This window comes from Hemitrygon akajei, chromosome 1, assembly GCF_048418815.1.
Source record: "Hemitrygon akajei chromosome 1, sHemAka1.3, whole genome shotgun sequence".
NCBI classification, from domain to species: domain Eukaryota; kingdom Metazoa; phylum Chordata; class Chondrichthyes; order Myliobatiformes; family Dasyatidae; genus Hemitrygon; species Hemitrygon akajei.
In genome coordinates this window covers 79,909,026-79,929,072 of record NC_133124.1, presented here as the reverse complement: position 1 = coordinate 79,929,072, position 20,047 = coordinate 79,909,026, and the positions used below count along the sequence as shown (strand labels likewise).

General features: G+C 44.2%; 1 protein-coding gene across 1 annotated transcript in view; it reads right to left on the bottom strand.

Moving 5' to 3' along the window:
• Window positions 1-19,797, bottom strand: part of LOC140728145 (dermatan-sulfate epimerase-like protein) — a 39,035-nt gene extending 19,238 nt beyond the window's left edge. The window contains exons 1-2 of the mRNA XM_073046387.1: window positions 18,525-19,797; window positions 13,659-14,107 (exon numbers count right to left, since the gene is read on the bottom strand). Of these exons, the coding sequence (XP_072902488.1) occupies window positions 13,659-14,107; window positions 18,525-19,034 (959 nt within the window). The 5' untranslated portion in view covers window positions 19,035-19,797. The remainder of the gene's footprint in view (window positions 1-13,658; window positions 14,108-18,524) is intronic.
• Between the last annotated feature and the right edge of the window lie 250 nt (window positions 19,798-20,047).

The following is a 20,047-nucleotide window of genomic DNA, read 5'->3' as shown; positions in this document are numbered from 1 at the left end:
GTCAGCTGCATGAGACAGCAAGTGATTAAAACCTTACTCAAAATGGCAACATTTAAAGTAACATACAAAATGCAAGAGGAATTCAGCAGGGCAGGCAGCATCTGTGGAAATGAATAAACAGTGAACGTTTTGGGACAAGATCCTTCTTCAGCACTTCAGAGTTTAAAGTATACTATATCAGAGGAAAGGGAGAAGGAAAAGGACAGCAGTGTATATGGAGGGAGTTCCAGAGCTGGCAACCAACTTAAAACATTAAAATATATGAGCATTTCAAATTAAACCAACAATTACCAACTGAGTATTTTGGAAGATGCTTGTGAGATGAAATGTGACTGATGTTATGCTCACATTATCACAGCATGAAATAAAATTACCTCAGCCAGAACGTTTAAGGAATACACTCAAAATGCTGAAAGAACTCAGCAAGACAGGTAGCATCTATGGAGATGAATTTAAGTTGCTGTTTTGACCTTCTAGCTAGCAGAGGTTGTGGGTTTGGAAGGTGCTGTCCCAGGTATCTGGGCGAGTTTCTGCCACGCGCTGCATGGATGGTACAGACTGCTGCATCGGGTGTGCAGCAATTGGATGGTGCCAATCAAACCGATTACCATGATGTTGAGCTTCTTGTTGGTGCGCATGTTTTGGAGAACTTAATTCAATAATTAATTCACCCAAGTTTGTACTGCTGCCACAGAGTTAACAAATTTCACAACATATGCCAATATGCACAACATATTAAACCTGATTCTGAATCTGATTCAAAAGCTCTGGCAATGCCTAGAGAGGAATGCTTCAGATGAAGCCTATCCACTGGATTATAAAAGTGCCCATTGGTAACACTAATGATCCTTTTCTTTAATAGCCTTACAACCCATCCACACGTCGTGTGTGATTCCTGTCCATGAATCTTCAGGTCTTTCCGCTCTTGCTCTCCTCTTAAAATTGGACCACTTCGCTCAAAATGCCTTTCATTACTTCTCTTCCAGTTTCATGGTAAAGTAAATACATCATTTTATTTTGATTACCTTTATATTCCTACAAGATTATTACACCCAAATGCAAATATTAAATTTATTAGCAATGCAATGTATCCAGTAACTAAGCATCTCTTGTCTTGATCAGGGACTCTCTAATTTTTTATTATTTTAAGTGTGGAGTGCCATTCCTGATCTCAGGGTATTCCAAAATGTTTTGCAGCCAAATAAGTATTTGCTGAAGTGTACTTTGTCAGTATTTTGGGGCAGCACAGTAGGGTAATGCTATTACTGAGCCGGCGACCTGGGTTCAATTTCACCACGGTCTATAAAGAGTTTACACATTCCACCTAAGACTGCAAGGACTTTCTCAGGCTGCTCTGGTTGCCTCCCACATTCCAAAGACATATGGGTTAGGTTAATTGGTCACATTGGTGTAACTGAGGGACTCACTGGGTTAGAGGGGCCTGTACCCGTGCTGTATCACTTCTGAAAAATAAATGAAATAATGTATTTACTCTTGTACTAAAGGAAATGCAGCTGCCTATCTGTGCACAGCAAGGCCCATAATCATGAACAGATAATTTGCTTTTAATAACCTGGGTTGAAGAATAACCACAGACCACAATGCCAGGATGAAATCTTCAGCACAGCCAGTGGGCAGCGGCATGGAGGTTTAATCTCACATAAGAAGGACAGCTCCTCTGACAGACCAGTGCTCTTTATGTTCCAAACAGACACAGGGCACTCTCTTGTCATACAAACTAATGTGCATAAAAGAAATTCAAAGCAAAGAGTAGGGCAGAATATGTTAGGACTAAATGGAGAGTTTAGTTAATTGATGATTCATTTTGTACATATTAAGTACTTTTTAAAACTTTAATCAGAGGCATGACTCATATGTTGTTCCTCATCACAAAATTTCAACATACAAGCATAAGAAATAGAGGCTAGAGTTGGCCATTTGACCTCTTGTATCGCTTCAGCCAATGCCAAAGATCAGGAAGTCATGTTGTAGGTATATAAAACTTGGTTAGGCTGCACTTGGAGTAGTGTGTGCAATGCTGGTCAGCTCATTACAACAAGGATATGAAAGCTTTGAAAAGGGTGCAGAAGAATTTCACCAGGTTGCTTCCTGAACTAGAGGGCATGTGCTATAAGAAAAGGTTGGACAAGCATGGGTTGTTTTATCTAAAATGTGGAAGGCGCAGGGAGATCTGTTAAGATTACAAGGTAGACAGCTGGTATCATTCCCTGCAGGATAGAAATATTAAGTATTACAGGACATGCATTTAAGATGGGTGGGAAAGTTCAAAGGATATGCATAGGTCAGGATGTTCTTCCACAGAGAGTGGTGGGTGCTGGGAATGGGCTGCTGAGTGTGGTGGTGAAAGGAGATACAATAGTGCCATTCAAGAGGCTGTTAGATAAACACATTAATATTCAGGGGTGGAGAGAAAAGGACCAAGTGCAAGCAGAAAAGATATAGTTTAATTCAGCATCATGTTCGAGAAAGGCACCGTCAGCTGAAGGGCTGGACTGTTCTATAGAGATCTTATACCTCAGCACTGTTTTCCTGCCCAAGCCCGCATCCTCTGATTCCCTATCTAAGAATCTGTAAAGCTCAGCGTACTCAACAACTGAGTCCACAACACAGCTGGGGAGGGGACTCCAAAGGCTCACTACCCTCTGGGTGAAAACCAACCCCTCACCTTGGTTCTGCAGGATAAACCACTTACTTTGAAGCAATGACCCTGATTCCAGGCACCAGGAAGAAGAATTCTGCACAAGCTAATGAAATCAATTCTCACTTTCTACATGGCATATCTCCCGTGTATTCCTGGGTATACATTTTAGGGCAGCTACTTTAACCGATAATATTAATCACCAGCAACTCTGTTTGAGTCTCAGTCCTAATTGACAATATTTCCAAATTCCACTGATTCCTAGGAGACATAAGAGACTGCAGATGATGGAATCTGGGGCAACAAACAATAATTTGGAGGAACTCAGTGGACTAAACGAAAGGGCCACAAAAAGTGGAAAATGCTTGATTTCCTTGGGGAGTTATCTAGACAGTGTGCAGGTGGGGGTGGGGGTATTTTGTATTAGTAGGCTACTTCTCCAGCAGAGGAAAATGTTAAGTCAAATTTATTGTCATTCAACTATATACATGTATATAATGTATTAAAAAAGAGTCGTTTCTCTGAACCAGGGTGTAAAGTACTGTAGTACACATAACACACTCATAAAGGTAAAGATAAAATCTACAGATCAATCACACATAAATAACAAAATAAAATGTGTTCATATTAAATATTGTACTGGAACAGATTAACCAGTGACACTTCGAATATGACGCGGCTGGAAGTTCAGAAGCCTAATGGCCTGAAGGAAGAAACTGTTTCAACCTGACCGTTCTTGTTTTTAATGCATTGTAGTCTCTTGCCTGATGGTAGAAAGTTAAAGAGCATGCTGGATGGATGGGTGGGATCCCCTCAGCTGTTCTCACAGTCCTTTGTAGGGGCTTCTGATTCGATGCTCGACTGCTTCCATACAAGATGGAGATGAAACTCGTCAGGACGCTCTCAATGGTTCTCCTGTAAAATGTAGTTAAGATAGAGGGGGAGGGGGTGCCACAGTCTTCTTAGGACATGGAGGTGCTGCTGTGCCCTCTTGTTCAGGGAGGCGATATTAAGAGACCAGGTGATGTCATCCATGATGTGAACTCCCAGGAACTTGGTACACAACTCTTTCTACAGAAGAGCCATGTATTCACAGAGAGGAATGGTTCCTCCACATATTCCTGAAGTCCACAATGATTTCCCTTCAGGATTAGGCTGTTTTTCTGACACCAATCCACCAGTTGCTCCACTCCCTCTCATTATTGTTCTTGACAAGGCCAACCACTGCTGTATTATCCGCTAACCTGGTGACACGGTTTGAGCTAGATGCTGCCAGACAGTCATGCATCAGCAGGCTCTGGGGAGCCCCAGTGCTTAGCATAATGGAACTAGAGATGCTGCTGCCCACACAGAGTGACTGTGACCTTACTGTTAAGAAGTCCAGTGTCCAGTTGCAGAGGGAGGTGTTGAGACCCAGCAAGGACAGTTTTCCCACCAGTTTCTGGGGTATGGTGTTGAACACCGAACTGAAGTCTATAAACAACAGACTGGCATAGGGGACCTCATTTTCCCGGTGGGACTGAACAGAGTGGAGGGCAGGGGCTATTGCACCATCAGTGGATCAAGTTGAGTGATAAGCAAACTGAAAAGGGTCCAATATGCCAGAAGAAAGCACAGAAATGTCATCACAAAGGCAGCACAACAGCACCTCACTATTTTGTAGAAGTGTACATAGATTCAGCACGTTACCAGAAACTTCAACATCCTTTCTGGGCATCGGTGTGATGCAAGCGGATAGGATATACTCCACTGTGCAAAAACTTTTGCCAAAAAATTTCTTCTATAGATGCACAGTGGAGAATATTCTGATTGCATCACAGCCTGGTATGGAAACACCAAGGCACAGGAACAGAAAGTGAAGAACACAGCCCAGTCCATCACAGGCAAAGCCTTCCACACCACTGAGTACATGTACATGGAGCACTGCAAAACGGTAGCAGCATTCATCATTGAAGACCCCACCTTCCAGGCCATGCTCTCTTCTCACTACTACCAGTGGGCAGGAGGTTCAGAAGCTCTAAGTCCCACACCACAAGCTTCAGGAACAGTTATTACCTAATAACCATCGGGCTTCTGAACCAGTGTGGATAACCACATTCGTCAATACTCTGAACTGACTCTACAACATACACTCACTTTCAAGAACAACTCATGTTCTCAATATTATTTTTCTTTGCAGTTTGTCATCTTTTGCACATTGAATGTCGGTCGGTCTTTGTTTATGTATAGGTTTTTCTTTATAGTCAATTGTAATTCTTCCCTGTGAATGCCTGCAGGAAAATGAATCTCTAGGTAGGATAATAACATATACAATATGCATGTACTTTGAACTTCGAACAGGTTTAGGGCACATGTAAAAATCCAGCGTGGGCTGAGAATTGGTTACCAGCTAAGCTGAAAACTAGGAATGATGTGGTCTTTCTCAGGATGACAGACCGGAGCTGGTGTGTCCCACCAGGATGGGTGCTCAAGTCCCAGTCATTTGTAACAGATGTAATATTTCAAAGCAACACCCATCTGCTGGCAGAACTCTGCAGGTCGTGGGGAGGAGGAAATTATTGACATTTTGGGTCAAAACTCTGCATCAGGACTGAGAGTGGGAGGGAAGATACTCAGCAGACAGTGGAGAGGGACAGTGGTGAGACAGAGGCCCCTCAAAGAAATGAAGGATAATGGGCAGGTCAAGTCAAATAGGGAAGGGGAGGAGCTGGGGTCTGAGGTTGATATATGATAGATGGAGATGGGGAAAGAAAAGTAGAGCAAGATGCATGGGATGGGGGTTGAAGGGCAAAGCGAAGGTGGAAGCAGATACGACAAGGTAGTATGTCAGGACACAAAGGCTACTTGTGCTAGAATCTGATAATCTTTACACAGAGTTGAAGAGTTTGACAGCTCTTCAAGCTGGTATGGATCAGAGTTATGGACCAAATAACGGTGCTATAATTGTGTAATTCTATGCAACATTCAACATTCAAGCTGAATGTAGAGCTCAGCGAACTTGCTTGTTGTACACTGGCTGATTTGAAAGGTGCATGCTTCTGAGAAGGGCTAAGGTCAGATATTCGAATATGGAGTCGGTCCTGGAATACACACACCAGGTTTAGAAACTGCTGCAGTCTTACTATCCGGCAAATGTTAAGGATCCCACAGCAATATGCTGAAGATCAGAATCAGATTTATTGTCACTGACGTAAGTCATGAAGGTTGATATTTTGTGACATCAGTACAATACAGGCATAACACATCACTCTAAGTTACAATAAAAATAAATAGTGCAAAAGAGGAATACTGAGGTAATGTTCAGGGGTTCATAAAAGGTTAAGCAACCTGATAGCGGAGGGAAAGGTGTTGTTCCCAAAATGTAAAGTGTGGGTCTTCAGTTCCTGTACATTAGTGGTTCTGAGGACAACCCCACCCCCCCAGTTAATGATAGTGGCTTGTGGCATTAAAAAAAAGGTTGGGGAAACCCTGCTGTACATCCTCACTGAAGGTAATGAGAAATGGGCATTTCCAAGATGGTGAGGGTCTTTAATGATTACCTTCTTGAGGCACTGCCTTTTGAAGATTTTCTCAATGGAAAGAAGGCTTGTGCCCATAATGGAGCTGGCTGGGTCTACAACACTCTCAAATCTCTTACAGTCCTGTGCTTTGGTGTCTCCCTGGCACACAGTGAAGCAACCAGTCAGAATGCTCTCCACAGTACGTCTGCAGAAACTTCTGCAGTGATTGCATCAATATGGTGGGCCCGGGATAGATCCTCTGAGACAATAACCCCAGTAATTTGAGACTACCCACTCTTTGAGGAATGAGGATCCTCAGGTGTTGTTCACCTGACTTCCCCTTCCTGGAGGGTACAATCACTTCCTTGGTGTTGCTGACATTGAGTGTGAGGTTGTTGTCATGACGCCACTTGACCAGTCAATCTCTTTCACGGGACAGAGGCGTTCTGGCTAATTTTAACCCTCAATCAATATCACTGAAACAAGCTTTCCTGGCATTAGGAAAGGGGAGGCTGAAGGGAGAGACAGGATTTAGAGCTGGGGAGAGGTAAAGAAGGAACATGTTTGTGCTTGTATACCTGTGTGGTGTGTTCATATGTACAGATAGATTTTTGTGCAAATGTGTTGTGACTGCAAATTGGCTGCTGATTTTCCTACATTACTACAGCAGCTACACTTCGAACTTCATTGGATCGAGCTCTCTATTAGATATCGAGAGCACATGAAACTTCATTGGATCGAACACTATTAGACATGAACCTCATTACAGAAATGTAAACTTTCATCAGTACATTACCCCTTAAGTGCCTCATCTACTCAGCTCCGTACCTTCCAACTCCCATCTTCTCCAGCTTTCTGCACAGTGTTACATAACTCAATTCTCCCCCACAGCCAGCCTTCACTTGGCAATATCAGGTACCACACATCTTTCCATTTCCTGTCTATCTCTTCAGTCCAATTTGCTCTCCAGCACTCTCTTTCTTGGAACTGTTTTCTCACATAGAAAAACCCTTATGATTATTTTTGGTAGATGGACAGATACACTCTTTGTGATCCACCCAGCACTTTGCTTCCCTGCCTTCAACAATTTCTTTCCTTAAAGTATCAGCAATATTCACTTTTCATTAAATGCACTAACTCAAACTTGAAGGCGAGTACAAGTTTAATGGCAGGGTTCCTTGTAGTTATGCAGCTTGGAGCAGCCCTTTTGGCCCAACTGCTCCAAACTACAAGATGCCCCATCCAGTCTCACCAAAATACCAAAAGTTTTTTTTTCCAGATACAGTTTATAAAGAGTAAAAGGGATGGAAAATATTGCTGGAGAGGTAGCACCTGGGACAAAGGAATGGCTGATGAACTTTTAAAATATTTTGCATTAGTCTCACTGTGGAAAACACCAGGAGTATGCAGATATTTAGGACTGCCAAGGTGCAGTAGTAAGTGTAGCTGTCATTTTTAAGGTGCTTGGGAAGCTGAAAGGTCTGAATGTTGATAAGTCACTTGAACCAGATGGACTACACCCTAGGGTTCTGATAGAGGTGGCTGAGTAGTTTGTGGAGGCATTAGTAATAACCTTTCAAGAATCACTGCATTCTGGAATGGTTCCTGAGGACTGGAAATTGCAAATGTCACTTCAGTCAAAGTTAACAAATTTCACGACATATGCTGGTGATATTAAACCTGATTCTTATTCTGATTCATCCTTCAAGAAGGGAGGGAGGCAGAAGAAAGGAAAATATAGGCCAGTCAGTCTGACGTCAGTGTTTGGAAAGATGTTGGAGTCCGTTATTATGGAGGAGGTTTCAGAGTACTTGGAGGCACATGATAAAGTAGAACAAAGTCAACATGATTTCTTTAAGGGGAAATCTTATTTGACAAATCTGTTGGAATTCTTTGAGGAAATAACAAGCAGGAAAGACAAAGGAGAGTCAGCGGATGTTGTTTATTTGGATTTTCAGAAGGCCTTGACAAGGTGCTACACATGACGCTGCTTAACAATATAAAAGCCCATGGTATTACAGGAAAGATACTATCATAGATGCTATTTGGCCTCATTCTCTCTCATATTCTTTGTTTGGAAATTGTCTCACAACCGTTATCTCGGAAACAGAATAGAAAATAGTGCTCTGTCATGCATCTAAAAACACAGAAAGATTGGAGCTAAATTTTTGAAGCAGTTTTCAGCAAGCTAACATTTCTATACCATGCTCCTAGCATATATACCACATCCCAGAAAGAGGCAGTTCAGCCCAGCAGATTCATCCTGGCTCCATATTAGAGAAACTATGTATTCCCATTTACATGTCCATTCGCCACAGCCCCAAGGTTTCCATCCTGTCAACTACCTTTTCCAGCTTCCTTTGGTACAGTAAAATTGAATGGACTCCCTGCACTCCATCACAGCATTGCAGACACTAACCCCTTGCTCCATAATAAAAAAAAATCCTCAGGTTACTTTTGGTTCTTTTGCTACCAAAGAATAAATTTCTGGTCCTTCATTCCAGTGGTGCCTTTGAGATCTCACTGTGCAATAAAGTACAACAGTGGTATCAAGATTGTATTCCAATGAAGCAACATAAAGTGAATACAAGTTTTAATTTCTACAATCAGACCCAGATTGGTGATAAACTAATACAGTACTGCTTGAAGCTGTTACATTTTCATAATTTTATGAAGGACAGAATATTTACTCAATAAGTGTCCAGGTGCTCTTGTATATGTCAATATTTTATAAGTCCATTTTACTCGACAGTATTACTAGTAAAGCCTCTCTAACAATAAACTTTGAAACCAGTTCAAAGCCTGACTGAAAATGCAATATAAATGTGATCTTTATGCCAGTATTTGGTGCATGCAGCACAGATCGTGAGGTAACCTGAAGGATGTCCCGAATTTATGTTACTTGATTGGAGATGTCTTGATGTCAACTTTAATGAAACAAAGCTTCATACTATATTGAAATATGAAGAGGTTACCAATGGATTTTAAGGAGAGTTAGAGACACAAGGCAATGCAGATGCTGGAATCCAGAGGAAAAAGCAAACTCTGAAGTTCAGACAGCATCTGTAGAGGGAAATGGACAGTCAAAGTTTTGGGCCAAGGCAATTCATCCAGAACCAAAGTGTCAAATGCACTTTACTCTCTACAGATGCTGCCTGACACGCTGAGCTCCTCCAGCAATTTTTGCTGTTTGGGGAGATTTGGGCAGGCTGCTAGAATGGGAAGCCAGGGGGCAAATGAAGACCATAAGATATAGCAGCAGAAGTAGGCTATTTGGCCCATCGAGTCTGCTCCGCCATTCAATCATGGGCTGATCCAATTCTTCCATTATCATCATCATTCCACTGCTTTCACCCTAGACGCTTTGATGCCCTATCTAATGAAGAACCTATCTATCTCTGCCTTAACTACACCCAATGACTTGGCCTACACAGCCATTCGTGACAACAGATTCCACAGATTTACCACCCTCTGACTAAAGTAATCTTTTCTGCATCTTGGTTCTAAAAGGACGTCCTTCAATCCTGAAGTCATGTCCTTTTGTCCTAGAGTCCCCTACCATGGGAAATAACTTTGCCATATCTAATTTGTTCAGGCCTTTTAACATTCGGAATGTTTCTAAGAGATCCCCCCCCCCCACCCATTCTCCTGAACTCCAGGGAATACAGCCGAAGAGCTGCCATATGTTCTTCATACAGTAACCCTTTCATTCCTGGAATCGTTCTCGTGAATCTTCTCTGAACTCTCTCCAATGTCAGTATAACCTTTCTAAAATAAGGAACCCAAAACTGTACACAATACCCCAAGTGTGATCTCACGAGTACCTTATAGAGCCTCAACATCACATCTCTGCTCTTATATTCTATACCTCTAGAAATGAATGCCAACATTTCATTCACCTTCTTCACCACTGACTCATTCTGGAGGTTAACCTTAAGGGTGTCTTGCACAAGGACTCCCAAGTCCCTTTGCATCTCTGCATTTTGAATTCTCCTCCCAGCTAAATAATAGTCTACCCATTTATCTCTTCCACCAAAGTGCATGACCATACAATTTCCGACATTGTATTTCATTTGCCACTTCCCCTAAACTATCTAAATCTCTCTGCAGGCTCTCTGTTTCCACAACACTACCCGTTCCTCTACCTATCTTTGTATCATCAGCAAATTTAGCCACAAATTCATTAATACCATAGTCCAAATCATTGACATACATCGTAAAAAGCAGCGATTCCAACACCGACCCCTGTGGAACTCCACTGGTAACTGGCAGCCAGCTAGAACAGGATCTCTTTATTCCCACTCTCTGTTTTCTGCCAACCAGCTAACGCTCCACCCACGCTAGTAACTTTCCTGTAATTCCATGGGCTCTTATCTTGCTAAGCAGCCTCCTGTGTGGTACCTTGTCAAAGCCCTTCTGAAAATCCAAGTAACCCACATCTACTGTATCTCCTTTGTCTGCCCTGCTTGTAATTTCCTCAAAGAATTCCAGTAAGTTTGTCAGGCAGGATTTTCCTTTCAGCAAACCATGCTGGCTTTGGCTTATCTTGTCATGTGCCTCCAGGTACTCTGTAATCTCATCCCTAACAATCGATTCCAACAATTTCCCAACCACTGATGTCAGGCTACCAGGTCTATAGTTTCTTTTCTGTTGCCTCCCACTCTTCTTAAATAGCGGAGTAATATGAAATCTAATGCAGCGAAAAGCAAAGTATTTTGGTTGCAACAATATAAAACAAGAGCTTTAAAAGCAGTCTAATAGGGCCTACTTCCATGCTCAATGGTTCTACAAGAACAATGAAATCAGAGCCAATGTGTCTACGGAACATTTAAGGTAAAGAGATACTTCCTCTCTCAGCCACACATAGCCTTCTCCTTATTCTGAGACTGTGACCTTTGTTTCCAAACAAGAGGAAAAACAAAAAGAGTCAGTCATTATGAAAGTGATGGATTCTGGACTTTATAAATAGACACAGAATACAGAAGCAAGGAAGTCATGAAGAACCTTTGTAAATCACTGGTTTGGCCACAAATGGGGCATTTTGTGCAGTTCTGGCTGAAATGTTTTAGCAAAGACTGAAGGCTCTGGAGAAGATATAGAAGAAATCAACCCAAAAATATCCAGGGATTTTAGCTGTGTGGATTTCTGATGGTACTGAAGTGTACAGGAGTGAAATACAGTAAATTAGCTGATTGAGTGATGTTGCAACAACAAACTTGAATTCAACATCAGTAAGACCAAGGATTATGGACCTCTGGAAGGGGAAGTAGAGAGAATACATACCGGTCCTCATTGAGGGATAAGCAATGGAAAGGGTGAGCAGCTTCAAGTTCTTGGGATTCAACAAATCTGAAGATTTACTATGGGCCAAACATATTGATGCAATTATGAAAAAAGCACACCAGTGGTTATTTTTCATTAAGAGTTTGAGGAGATTTGGTATGTTACCAGAAACTCTACAAAATTTCTATAGATGTACCATGGAGAGTATTCTGACTAGTTTCATCACCGCCTGTTACGGATGTAGCAGTGCAGAGGACCAGAAAAAGCTGCAGAGGGTCGCAAATTCAGCCAGCTTCATCATGTCCACTAGCCTCCCCACCAAGAACATCTTTAATAGGCGACATCTCAAAAAGGTGGCATCTATTATTAAGTACGCTCACCACCCTGGAAAGCCCTCTTCTCCCTACCATCAGCAGGAAGGAAGTACAGGAGCCTGAAGACACACACTCAACATTTTAGGAACAGCTTTTTCCTCCTCTGCCATCGTATTTCTGAACAGGCCATGAACCCAACTTCGATTTTTGTTCTATTTTTGCACAACGTAATTATTTTTAAATTTATTCTTTATTGCAACTTATAGTATTTTTTATGTATTACACTGTACTGCCGCTGAACACAATAAGTTTTATAGGTTAATGATAATAAATGTGATTCTGATTCTGACCAGAGAAGCTGATTGTAGTTACAATACATGCAAGTCAGACCATCCAGAACATGGTGTCACAGGAGGATAAAAACATCAGCCCCACTACCCATCAACTTACTGAGCTGCAGCTCTGCAATGTCATCTCTTTCATGTGCCAAACTAACATGGTCTTTTTGATTCCTTTGCCATCTATCCTACCCTGAGGGGCAATTACAGTGGCCAATTAGCCACACGCACACCAGTGGGAAGTGAGAAGAAGCTGCACCAACCAGAGCAAACCCGTGCACTCACAGGGAGAATCGCAAAATCCCACTTAAGCACCACTGAACCAGAACGCCTGGAATCCTGTACCCGAGAAGCAACAGTGCTACCTGTCGTATCACTACACTGCCCTGGGTCTTGGAAGTAAGAGGCTCTGAGAGGACCCAATACAGGTAATAAGATTAAGAAGCGAATTAATAAAGTCATAGGGTTATACAGCATGGAAACAGACCTTCTGGCCCAACTCATCCATGCCAACCAAGATGTCTACATGAGCTAGTCCCATTTGTTCATTATTGTCCCACATTCCTCTAAACCTTTTCTACCTGTACAGTCCAATCAAGTGGAAAATGATACAAAACACCAATTTGGGTGTCATCAATGTTGTACAATCCCATTGTGGGGAAGATGTCAACAAATTTCCCCTCTGGTTGGATGAGACTAGAACTACAGTTCATAGATATAGGACAAAGATGAAACATTTATGGGGAATCTGAGTAGCATTTTCTTCACTCCACGTGAAGAACACATGTGGAATGAGTTGCCAGCTGACGCAAGTTCATTTCCAACATTTAAGAGAAGTTTGGATAGGTACATGGATTAAAAGGGAATGTATGGTCCACATACAGGTAGATGGGACTAGGCAGAAGATCAGGTTGGCATGGACTAGATGGGTCACGGGGTCAGTTTTTGTGCTGTAGTAGTCTATGACCATGTGACTCTAACAAGGGAAAGGTGGCAAGGAGAATAACTTAATCAGTGCCCAACCTTATTCTGTTGTTTTCCCAGCTTTATCCTTTTGTTGGCTGGACATTCCATTGCCCAAACACCCATTCATGTAAGCAACATCGCAAGACTGGAGGAACAACAGGTAAAGCAGCATCTGTGGAGGGAAATGGACAGTCAATGCTTCAGGTTGAGACTCCTCATCTGAATACACATGAGTGACCAGGTCACCCAATGAAGAGTCTCAGCCTGAAACATTGACTTTTTGTTTCCCTCCACAGACACTCCCCGACTTGCCGAGCTTCTCCAGTGCTTTGTATGTTGTTCTATGGTTCAGCATCGGTAGTCCCCCGTGCATCCAGCCAGCTGACCTTGCCAAATCCATTATTTCCCAATATCATCTTCCCCTTCCCAATCCCTGCACGGCACGAAGTCACAAGAATTGCTGCTAAACCCACTTGCTGCTGTGTTACAGGACACGAAGGCTGGATCATAATATTGTTCTATTGCACCTGTTACCTCAACACACCCATGCTCCTGACTTAAGACTTGGCTTTAAAAAGTGATTGCAGAGGTCACAAACCTGTCCAGGAAAACAAGCTGGCTCTCTGGCCCATAGAACCAGTTGTAGTTAGAGTCGGCAATGCCAACACTCCGCTGGAAGCCGGGTAGCAACGTGGCATAGTAAAACCAGAAATGTTGCTTCAGCCAGGGGTTGCCGGTGTGGTTCAGGTTGAAGTGCCGCAGGGCCAGGAAGATGTACTGTGTGATGGATTTGGAAGTGTAGCTGCCGTAAGCCACCCCTTCGTCCAGAGACCCATCTACCACATGGCTCAGGAGGAACAGAGTCTTCTCCATAATGTCGATAGCGAACTGCTTGCAGAGCAAGGCCGCCTGCGGCTGGTGGGGGGTGAGCACCAAGGCTCCAGTCAGCAGGGCTAGAACATTGGTGGCCTGATGGTTGTGGAGGAAGTGTTTACCCCATGCCCGGTACTTGGAGAACTCATAGAGCTCCATGGTGACGTTGGTGACCTTGAAACAAACAAACATGGAACAGGAAATCATAAAACACACAAGACACTGCAAATGCTGGAAGTTTAGAACAACAAACACAAAATGCTGTACGAACTCAGCAGGTCAGGATGCATTTATGGAAATAAATAAATTATCAATGTTTTGGGCTGAGACACTTCCCCAGGACTGGAAAAGAAAGGGGAAAACAGTGGGGGGGGGGGAGGGGCAGGAGGACAAACTTGAAGGTGATAGGTGAAGCCAGGAGGGTGGGGGATATAAAACATAGGAGCCTAATTAGGCCATTCGGTCCATTGAGTTCTGTTCCACCATTCCATCATGGTTGATTTATTATCCCTCTCAATCCCATTCTCCTGCATTCTCCCAGTGAGCTTTGATGCACTGTCTAATCAAGAAGCTATCAACCACCAGTTTAGACATACTCAATGACATAGCCTCCACAGCCACCTGTAGCAATTCCTCCTCATCTCTGTTTATAATTAACGTCCCTCTAACCTGAGGCTTTGAGCTCAGGTCTTAGACTCATCCACTATACTCCCAACCTTTTTATATCATGGACCAATACCATTAAGCAAGGGGTCCATAGACTATAGGAAACATCCTCCCCACACCCATCCTATTCAGATCTTTCAATATCTGATAGGTTTCAGTGAGATCCCCCTTCATTCTTCTAAACTCCAGCGAACACAGGCCCAGAGCCACTAAACATTCCTCATATATTAACAATTCCATTCCCCTCATTCTCGTGAATCTCCTCTGGACCCTCTCCTATGCCAGCACAACAATTCTTTGACAAGGGGCCCAATATGTTCCCAATACTCAGTGCAGTCTGTTCAATGCCTTATAAAGCCTCAGCATTACATCCTTGCTTTGATATTCTAGTCCTCTTGAAAGGAATGCCATCACTGCATTTGCCTTCCTCTAACCACTGACTCAACCTGTAAGTTAAACTTCAGGGAATCCTGTACAAGGATCCAAGTCATTTTGCTCCTCGTGCTCTCCAGCTTTCTACTTAACTCCCTACATTCTTTCATTAGGAACTCCTCTCTTTTCTTACCTTTGTTGGAGGAGGAGGAGGAATCTGATAGGAAAGGAGAGTGGATCATGGGAATAAAGGAAGGAGGAGGGGCACCAGGGGAAAGTGATAGGCAGGTGAGGGGAAGAGGTAAGAAGTGAGAGTGGGAAAATGAAGGAGCAGGTAGGGGAACGGAAAAAAAGTTACCAGAAGTTGGATACATAAATATTAACACCATCATGTTGGAGACTACCTAGATGGAATGTGAGGTGTTGCTCCTGAGTGCAGCCTCATCGTGGCAGAAAGGGAGGCCACGGACTGACATGTTGGAAGGGAAATGCGGATATGAATTGAAATAGTTGTCCATCAGGAAATACCACATTTGGCAGATGGAGCTGAGGTGCTCCACAAAGCAGTCTGCCAATCTACGTCAGGTCTCACCAATGTGGAGGAGACTGCGCTGGGAGCACCAAATACAGTGGACAGCCCCGTTGGGGCTGCCCTGCCCAGCAATGCCTCCATTTTCCAAACATCCGTGCTCACCACATCTTCCTCCACCTTAACAGGGTTAGAGTTCCTCTTGACTTCACCTATCACCCCATGGGCCTCCACATCCAACACACAATTCTCCACAATTTCCACCATGTTCAATGGGACCCTACCACCAGACACATCTTCACCTTCTGCCCAGATTACTCCCTCCATGATTTCCTTGTCCATTCATCCCTCCCCACCAATCTCCCTCATGGCACTTATCCCTATCAGCAGCAGACGTGCCCATTCACCTCCTCGCTCATCTCCATTTAGGTCAAACAGTCCTCTCAGGTGAGACAACACTTTACATGTGAATCTGTTGGGGGTTGTCTAATGTATGTAGTACTCCTGATACGGCCTCCTTTACATTGGTAAGACCTGACGTAGATTGGGGACTACTTTGATGAGCACCGTCACTCCATCCACCAAAATAGCAATTTCTCGGTGGACAGCCACTTCAAATCCAATCCCTATTCTCAATCCGAAATATCGGTCCATGGCCTCCTCTTCAGCAATGAAGAGGTTGGAGGAGTAACATCTCATACAGTACTCCGTCTAGGTTGCCTCCAACCTGATGGCATGAACATTGATTTCTTCCCCTCCCCCTTCTTCATTTCCCCACTCTGGCCTCTTACATCTCCTCACCTGCCTATCACCTCTTTCTGATGCCCTTCCCCTTCTCTTTCTTCCATGAACCACTCTCCTCTCCTATCAGATTCTTTCTTCTCCAGCCATTTGCCTTTTCCACTTATCACCTCCCTGCTTCTTACTTCATTCCCCCTCCTCCAGCCCTGCCTTCACTGATCACCTTTCAGCTTGCCTTCCCCCCAGCTTCTTATTCTTTCCAGTCCTAATGAAGGGTCTCAGCCCAAAACATCAACTGTTTATTCATTTCCATAATGCTGCCCGACCTGCTGTGTTCCTCCAGCATTTTATGTGTGTTGCTAAACATAAAACAGGGACATTTCCTTCAGTCAATGATGTCTGCAGTAAAGTTAATGCTAAATTAAACTAAAGCCATCTGCTTGGGCACATGATCCATATCTCTCTATTCCCTATATATTCATGTACCTATGATCTATATCACTCTATTCCCTATATATTCATGTACCTATGATCTATATCACTCTATTCCCTATATATTCATGTACCTATGATCTATATCACTCTATTCCCTATATATTCATGTACCTATGATCTATATCACTCTGTTCCCTATATATTCATGTACCTATCAAAGAGACTTTTGGATACCACTCTCATATCTTCATCCATCACCAGCCCTGGCAATGCATCCCAGGCACCCATGTGCAGAAAACCTGCCCTGCACATCTCGCAGAGTCACACAGCAAGGAAAGTTCATGCCAGCCTACGCTACTCCCACTTGCCCACGTCTGACCCATATCCCTCTCAGCCTTTCCTACTGATGTGCTGATGGAAGTTATTGTACCAAACACCTTCTTCACCAGCCTGGCTACCCGTGGTACCACTTTAATCTTTCCTCCTCTCACGTCAAATGCCTGTCTTCTGGTATTTGACATTCCTAAACTGGGGGAAAAGATTCTGATTGTCTACCCTATTGATGTCTTTCATTTTTTAATAAAAGCTCTGTCAGGCCTCATGGAAACCAATCTCCTCTCCACTGATTCTGTCTACAGTTCCCTCTACCTCAAGAAAGCAACCAGCATAATCAAAGAACACTCCCACCCTGGTCATTACCCTGCTATTGGGTAAAAGATACAAAAGCCCGAAAGCATGTATCTCCAAACTCAAGAACAGCTTCTATCCCTCTGTTATAAACTGGCTTCTCACATGATACATGACAAGCTATTGATCTCCTGGTCTAACTAGTAATGGCTCTTGCATTCTACTTGTCTACCTTTACTGCACTGCACTTTCTCTGTAACCCTAACCCTACTTTCTACACGATTCTGCAATGCTGGAAATCCCCAGCAACACACATAAAATGGTGGAGAAACTCAGCAGTTCCAGCAGCATCCATGGAAATGACTAAACAGTCAATGTTTCAGTCAACACCCTATATCAGGACATTCTGATTTCTTATGTCCGGAATTATTTATCCTGGGTGACATGCAAATCAAAAGTTTTTCACGGTACGTGTGACAATAGTAAACGATACCATCTTGCCCGGCACATCAGATGGCCCAAGTTTAAGGTGAGAGGGGAAAGGTTTAATAGGAAGGTGAGGGGCAGCATTTTTATCTGGAGGTGATCTGTAAATGGAAGAAGCTGCCAGAGGAAATGGTTGTGGCAGATGCATTAACATTTAAGCGGTACTTGGACAGGTACTTGGATAATAAAAGTCTATATGGATAAGAGCCAAACATGAACATATAGGACTGGCTTAAGCAGGCATTTTGATCGGCATGAACCAGATAGGTCAAATGCTGGTTTCCGTACTGTGTGACTCTCTATCCAGATCACGCCCTCTACTTAACACTGCCAGAAAGTTTAGAAACCCATACTAACAATTCAGAAACAGCTTCTTCCCCTGCACCATCAGATTTGAGAGTGGTCAATGAACCTATGAACAGTACTTGCCTATTCCCTTTTTCACTCCTCATTTATCTTTAGAATTTATAGTAATTTTAGTGCCTCTGTACTGCTACCAACGTCACCACACTTCACCTCAAATAAACTAGTGATAAGATATCTGATTCTGATTTAATCTCCTTCCCCCCACCTTAAAGGCATGCCCTCTTGCCCTCCGGTATTTGATACTTCCGCCCTGGGGGTGATTCTGACAGTCTACCCTATCTCTGCCTCATGATCCTCCATCTTGGATGCAGACGGGGCAGAAGGCATTCAGCCCCCGATTGTCCACAGAGAATCCCAAGTGTGACTTACCTTCTGCAGGTAGTTCTGTCTCCTGTCTTCATCCAGGACGGAGTAGAGGAAGTCCAGAGCAGTTGCAAACCCGCTCAGGGAGTGGGCCACCGGCACCTCATCGTTAGGGGCGGTCCGCACCTGCCAGCTGGGGTAAGAGGCCATTCGGTCCAGGTAGGTCAGAGCAAATTCTAGCGCGGCGGCGTCCTCGGGGAAGAGCAGGCAGTAGAGGGAGAGGACTCCCAAGTTGTTGCCGTACACCTCGTTCCACTTGGCTGAGAAGCTGGCGTGGTCTGGCGGAGGCAGGTACAGGCTGGGCTTGGCCAGCATAGTCTTCACGGCTGCCCGAACAGCGCGGCTGATGGAAGAGTGGCTGCCCCGCGCCTTCTGCCGTAGGCTCCGCACGTCCCGCGCCTCGAAGTACAACAGAGGGTGGGTGGACGGCTGGCCGTCTCCGCTCCGCTGTTCGCTCGCCGCCCCGGCCAGGCTGAGAGCGGCGGCCAGGAGCAGGAAGAGGGTCGCTTGAGCCATGTCCCGGGGAGAGGGGCTCCCGGCCGGAGCACCGGTACTACGCGTAAACTTTGGCAGCAGATCCTGGGACCCTATGCTTCTTGTTTCTTAACCCTCTCTCTTTCCCCCTTCTTCCCTCTCCACTTCCTCCGCTCTTTTTCTCTCAACCTCTCTGCCTGGCTCTCCCTCCACTCTGTCCCTCCTTCCTCCAGCTGTGTGTCCTTCGCTCTCTCCTCCCATCTATCTCTGCCTCCTCCCCCGGCCAACCACCCACCCACCCCCCTCAGTGTTTCCTCCCAGCTTCTGTTCTACACCCAGCCTCCTTCTCCCCTTCTACGTCTTCTCTCTATCTCTCTCTCTCTTCTCTCTCTCTCCCTCTGCCTCTCACTCTCTCAAGCGCGTTCTATCTGTTGCCTCTCTCCTTCTTTCAGCCCGCTTCCCTCTGTTCCTTTCTTCCCCCTTCCGTCTTGTCTCCAATTCGTCTCCCTTTCTGCCTGTCTCCTCTCCCTTGGGTTCAGTCAGGCGGAGTGCCGCGTTGTTTGTCAGCCCCCGTCTCTCTGCCCTGTGCTGCAAATGCTAAGTTTGTGGAGAGTGGGGAGCGACATATGGATCTACTTTTATAGCCAGAAAGGTTTCTCTCTTTATCTATCTAACCAGCTAGTTATCTCTGTCTCTCGCTATGCTGGGAAATGGCATTTTGTGCTGAAATAAGTATTTACCTCTGCGGCTAGAAACGGTGTCCGTGGCTGGAGGTCGCGAGTGTATCGTTAGCACTAGGATCTCTGTTCTAGGAGCTAGTCTGTGATGGGTTTGGGAGGGCACGCCGCTGGTAACAGTCTTAAATATGGGAGTGTTTAAACGCAGGCTGGATATGTAATTTGAGTGCTGGTAACACTAAGTTCTGAGAGTATTTAAATGCAGACTGGACATGTCTCTGTGTTGGTGGAGCGGGGCGCAAGATCTGTGTGGTGTACATTTTAAGCGAGAGCAAGATTTGATTTCCACCTCATCCCACCACGCGGCCTTTAACATCG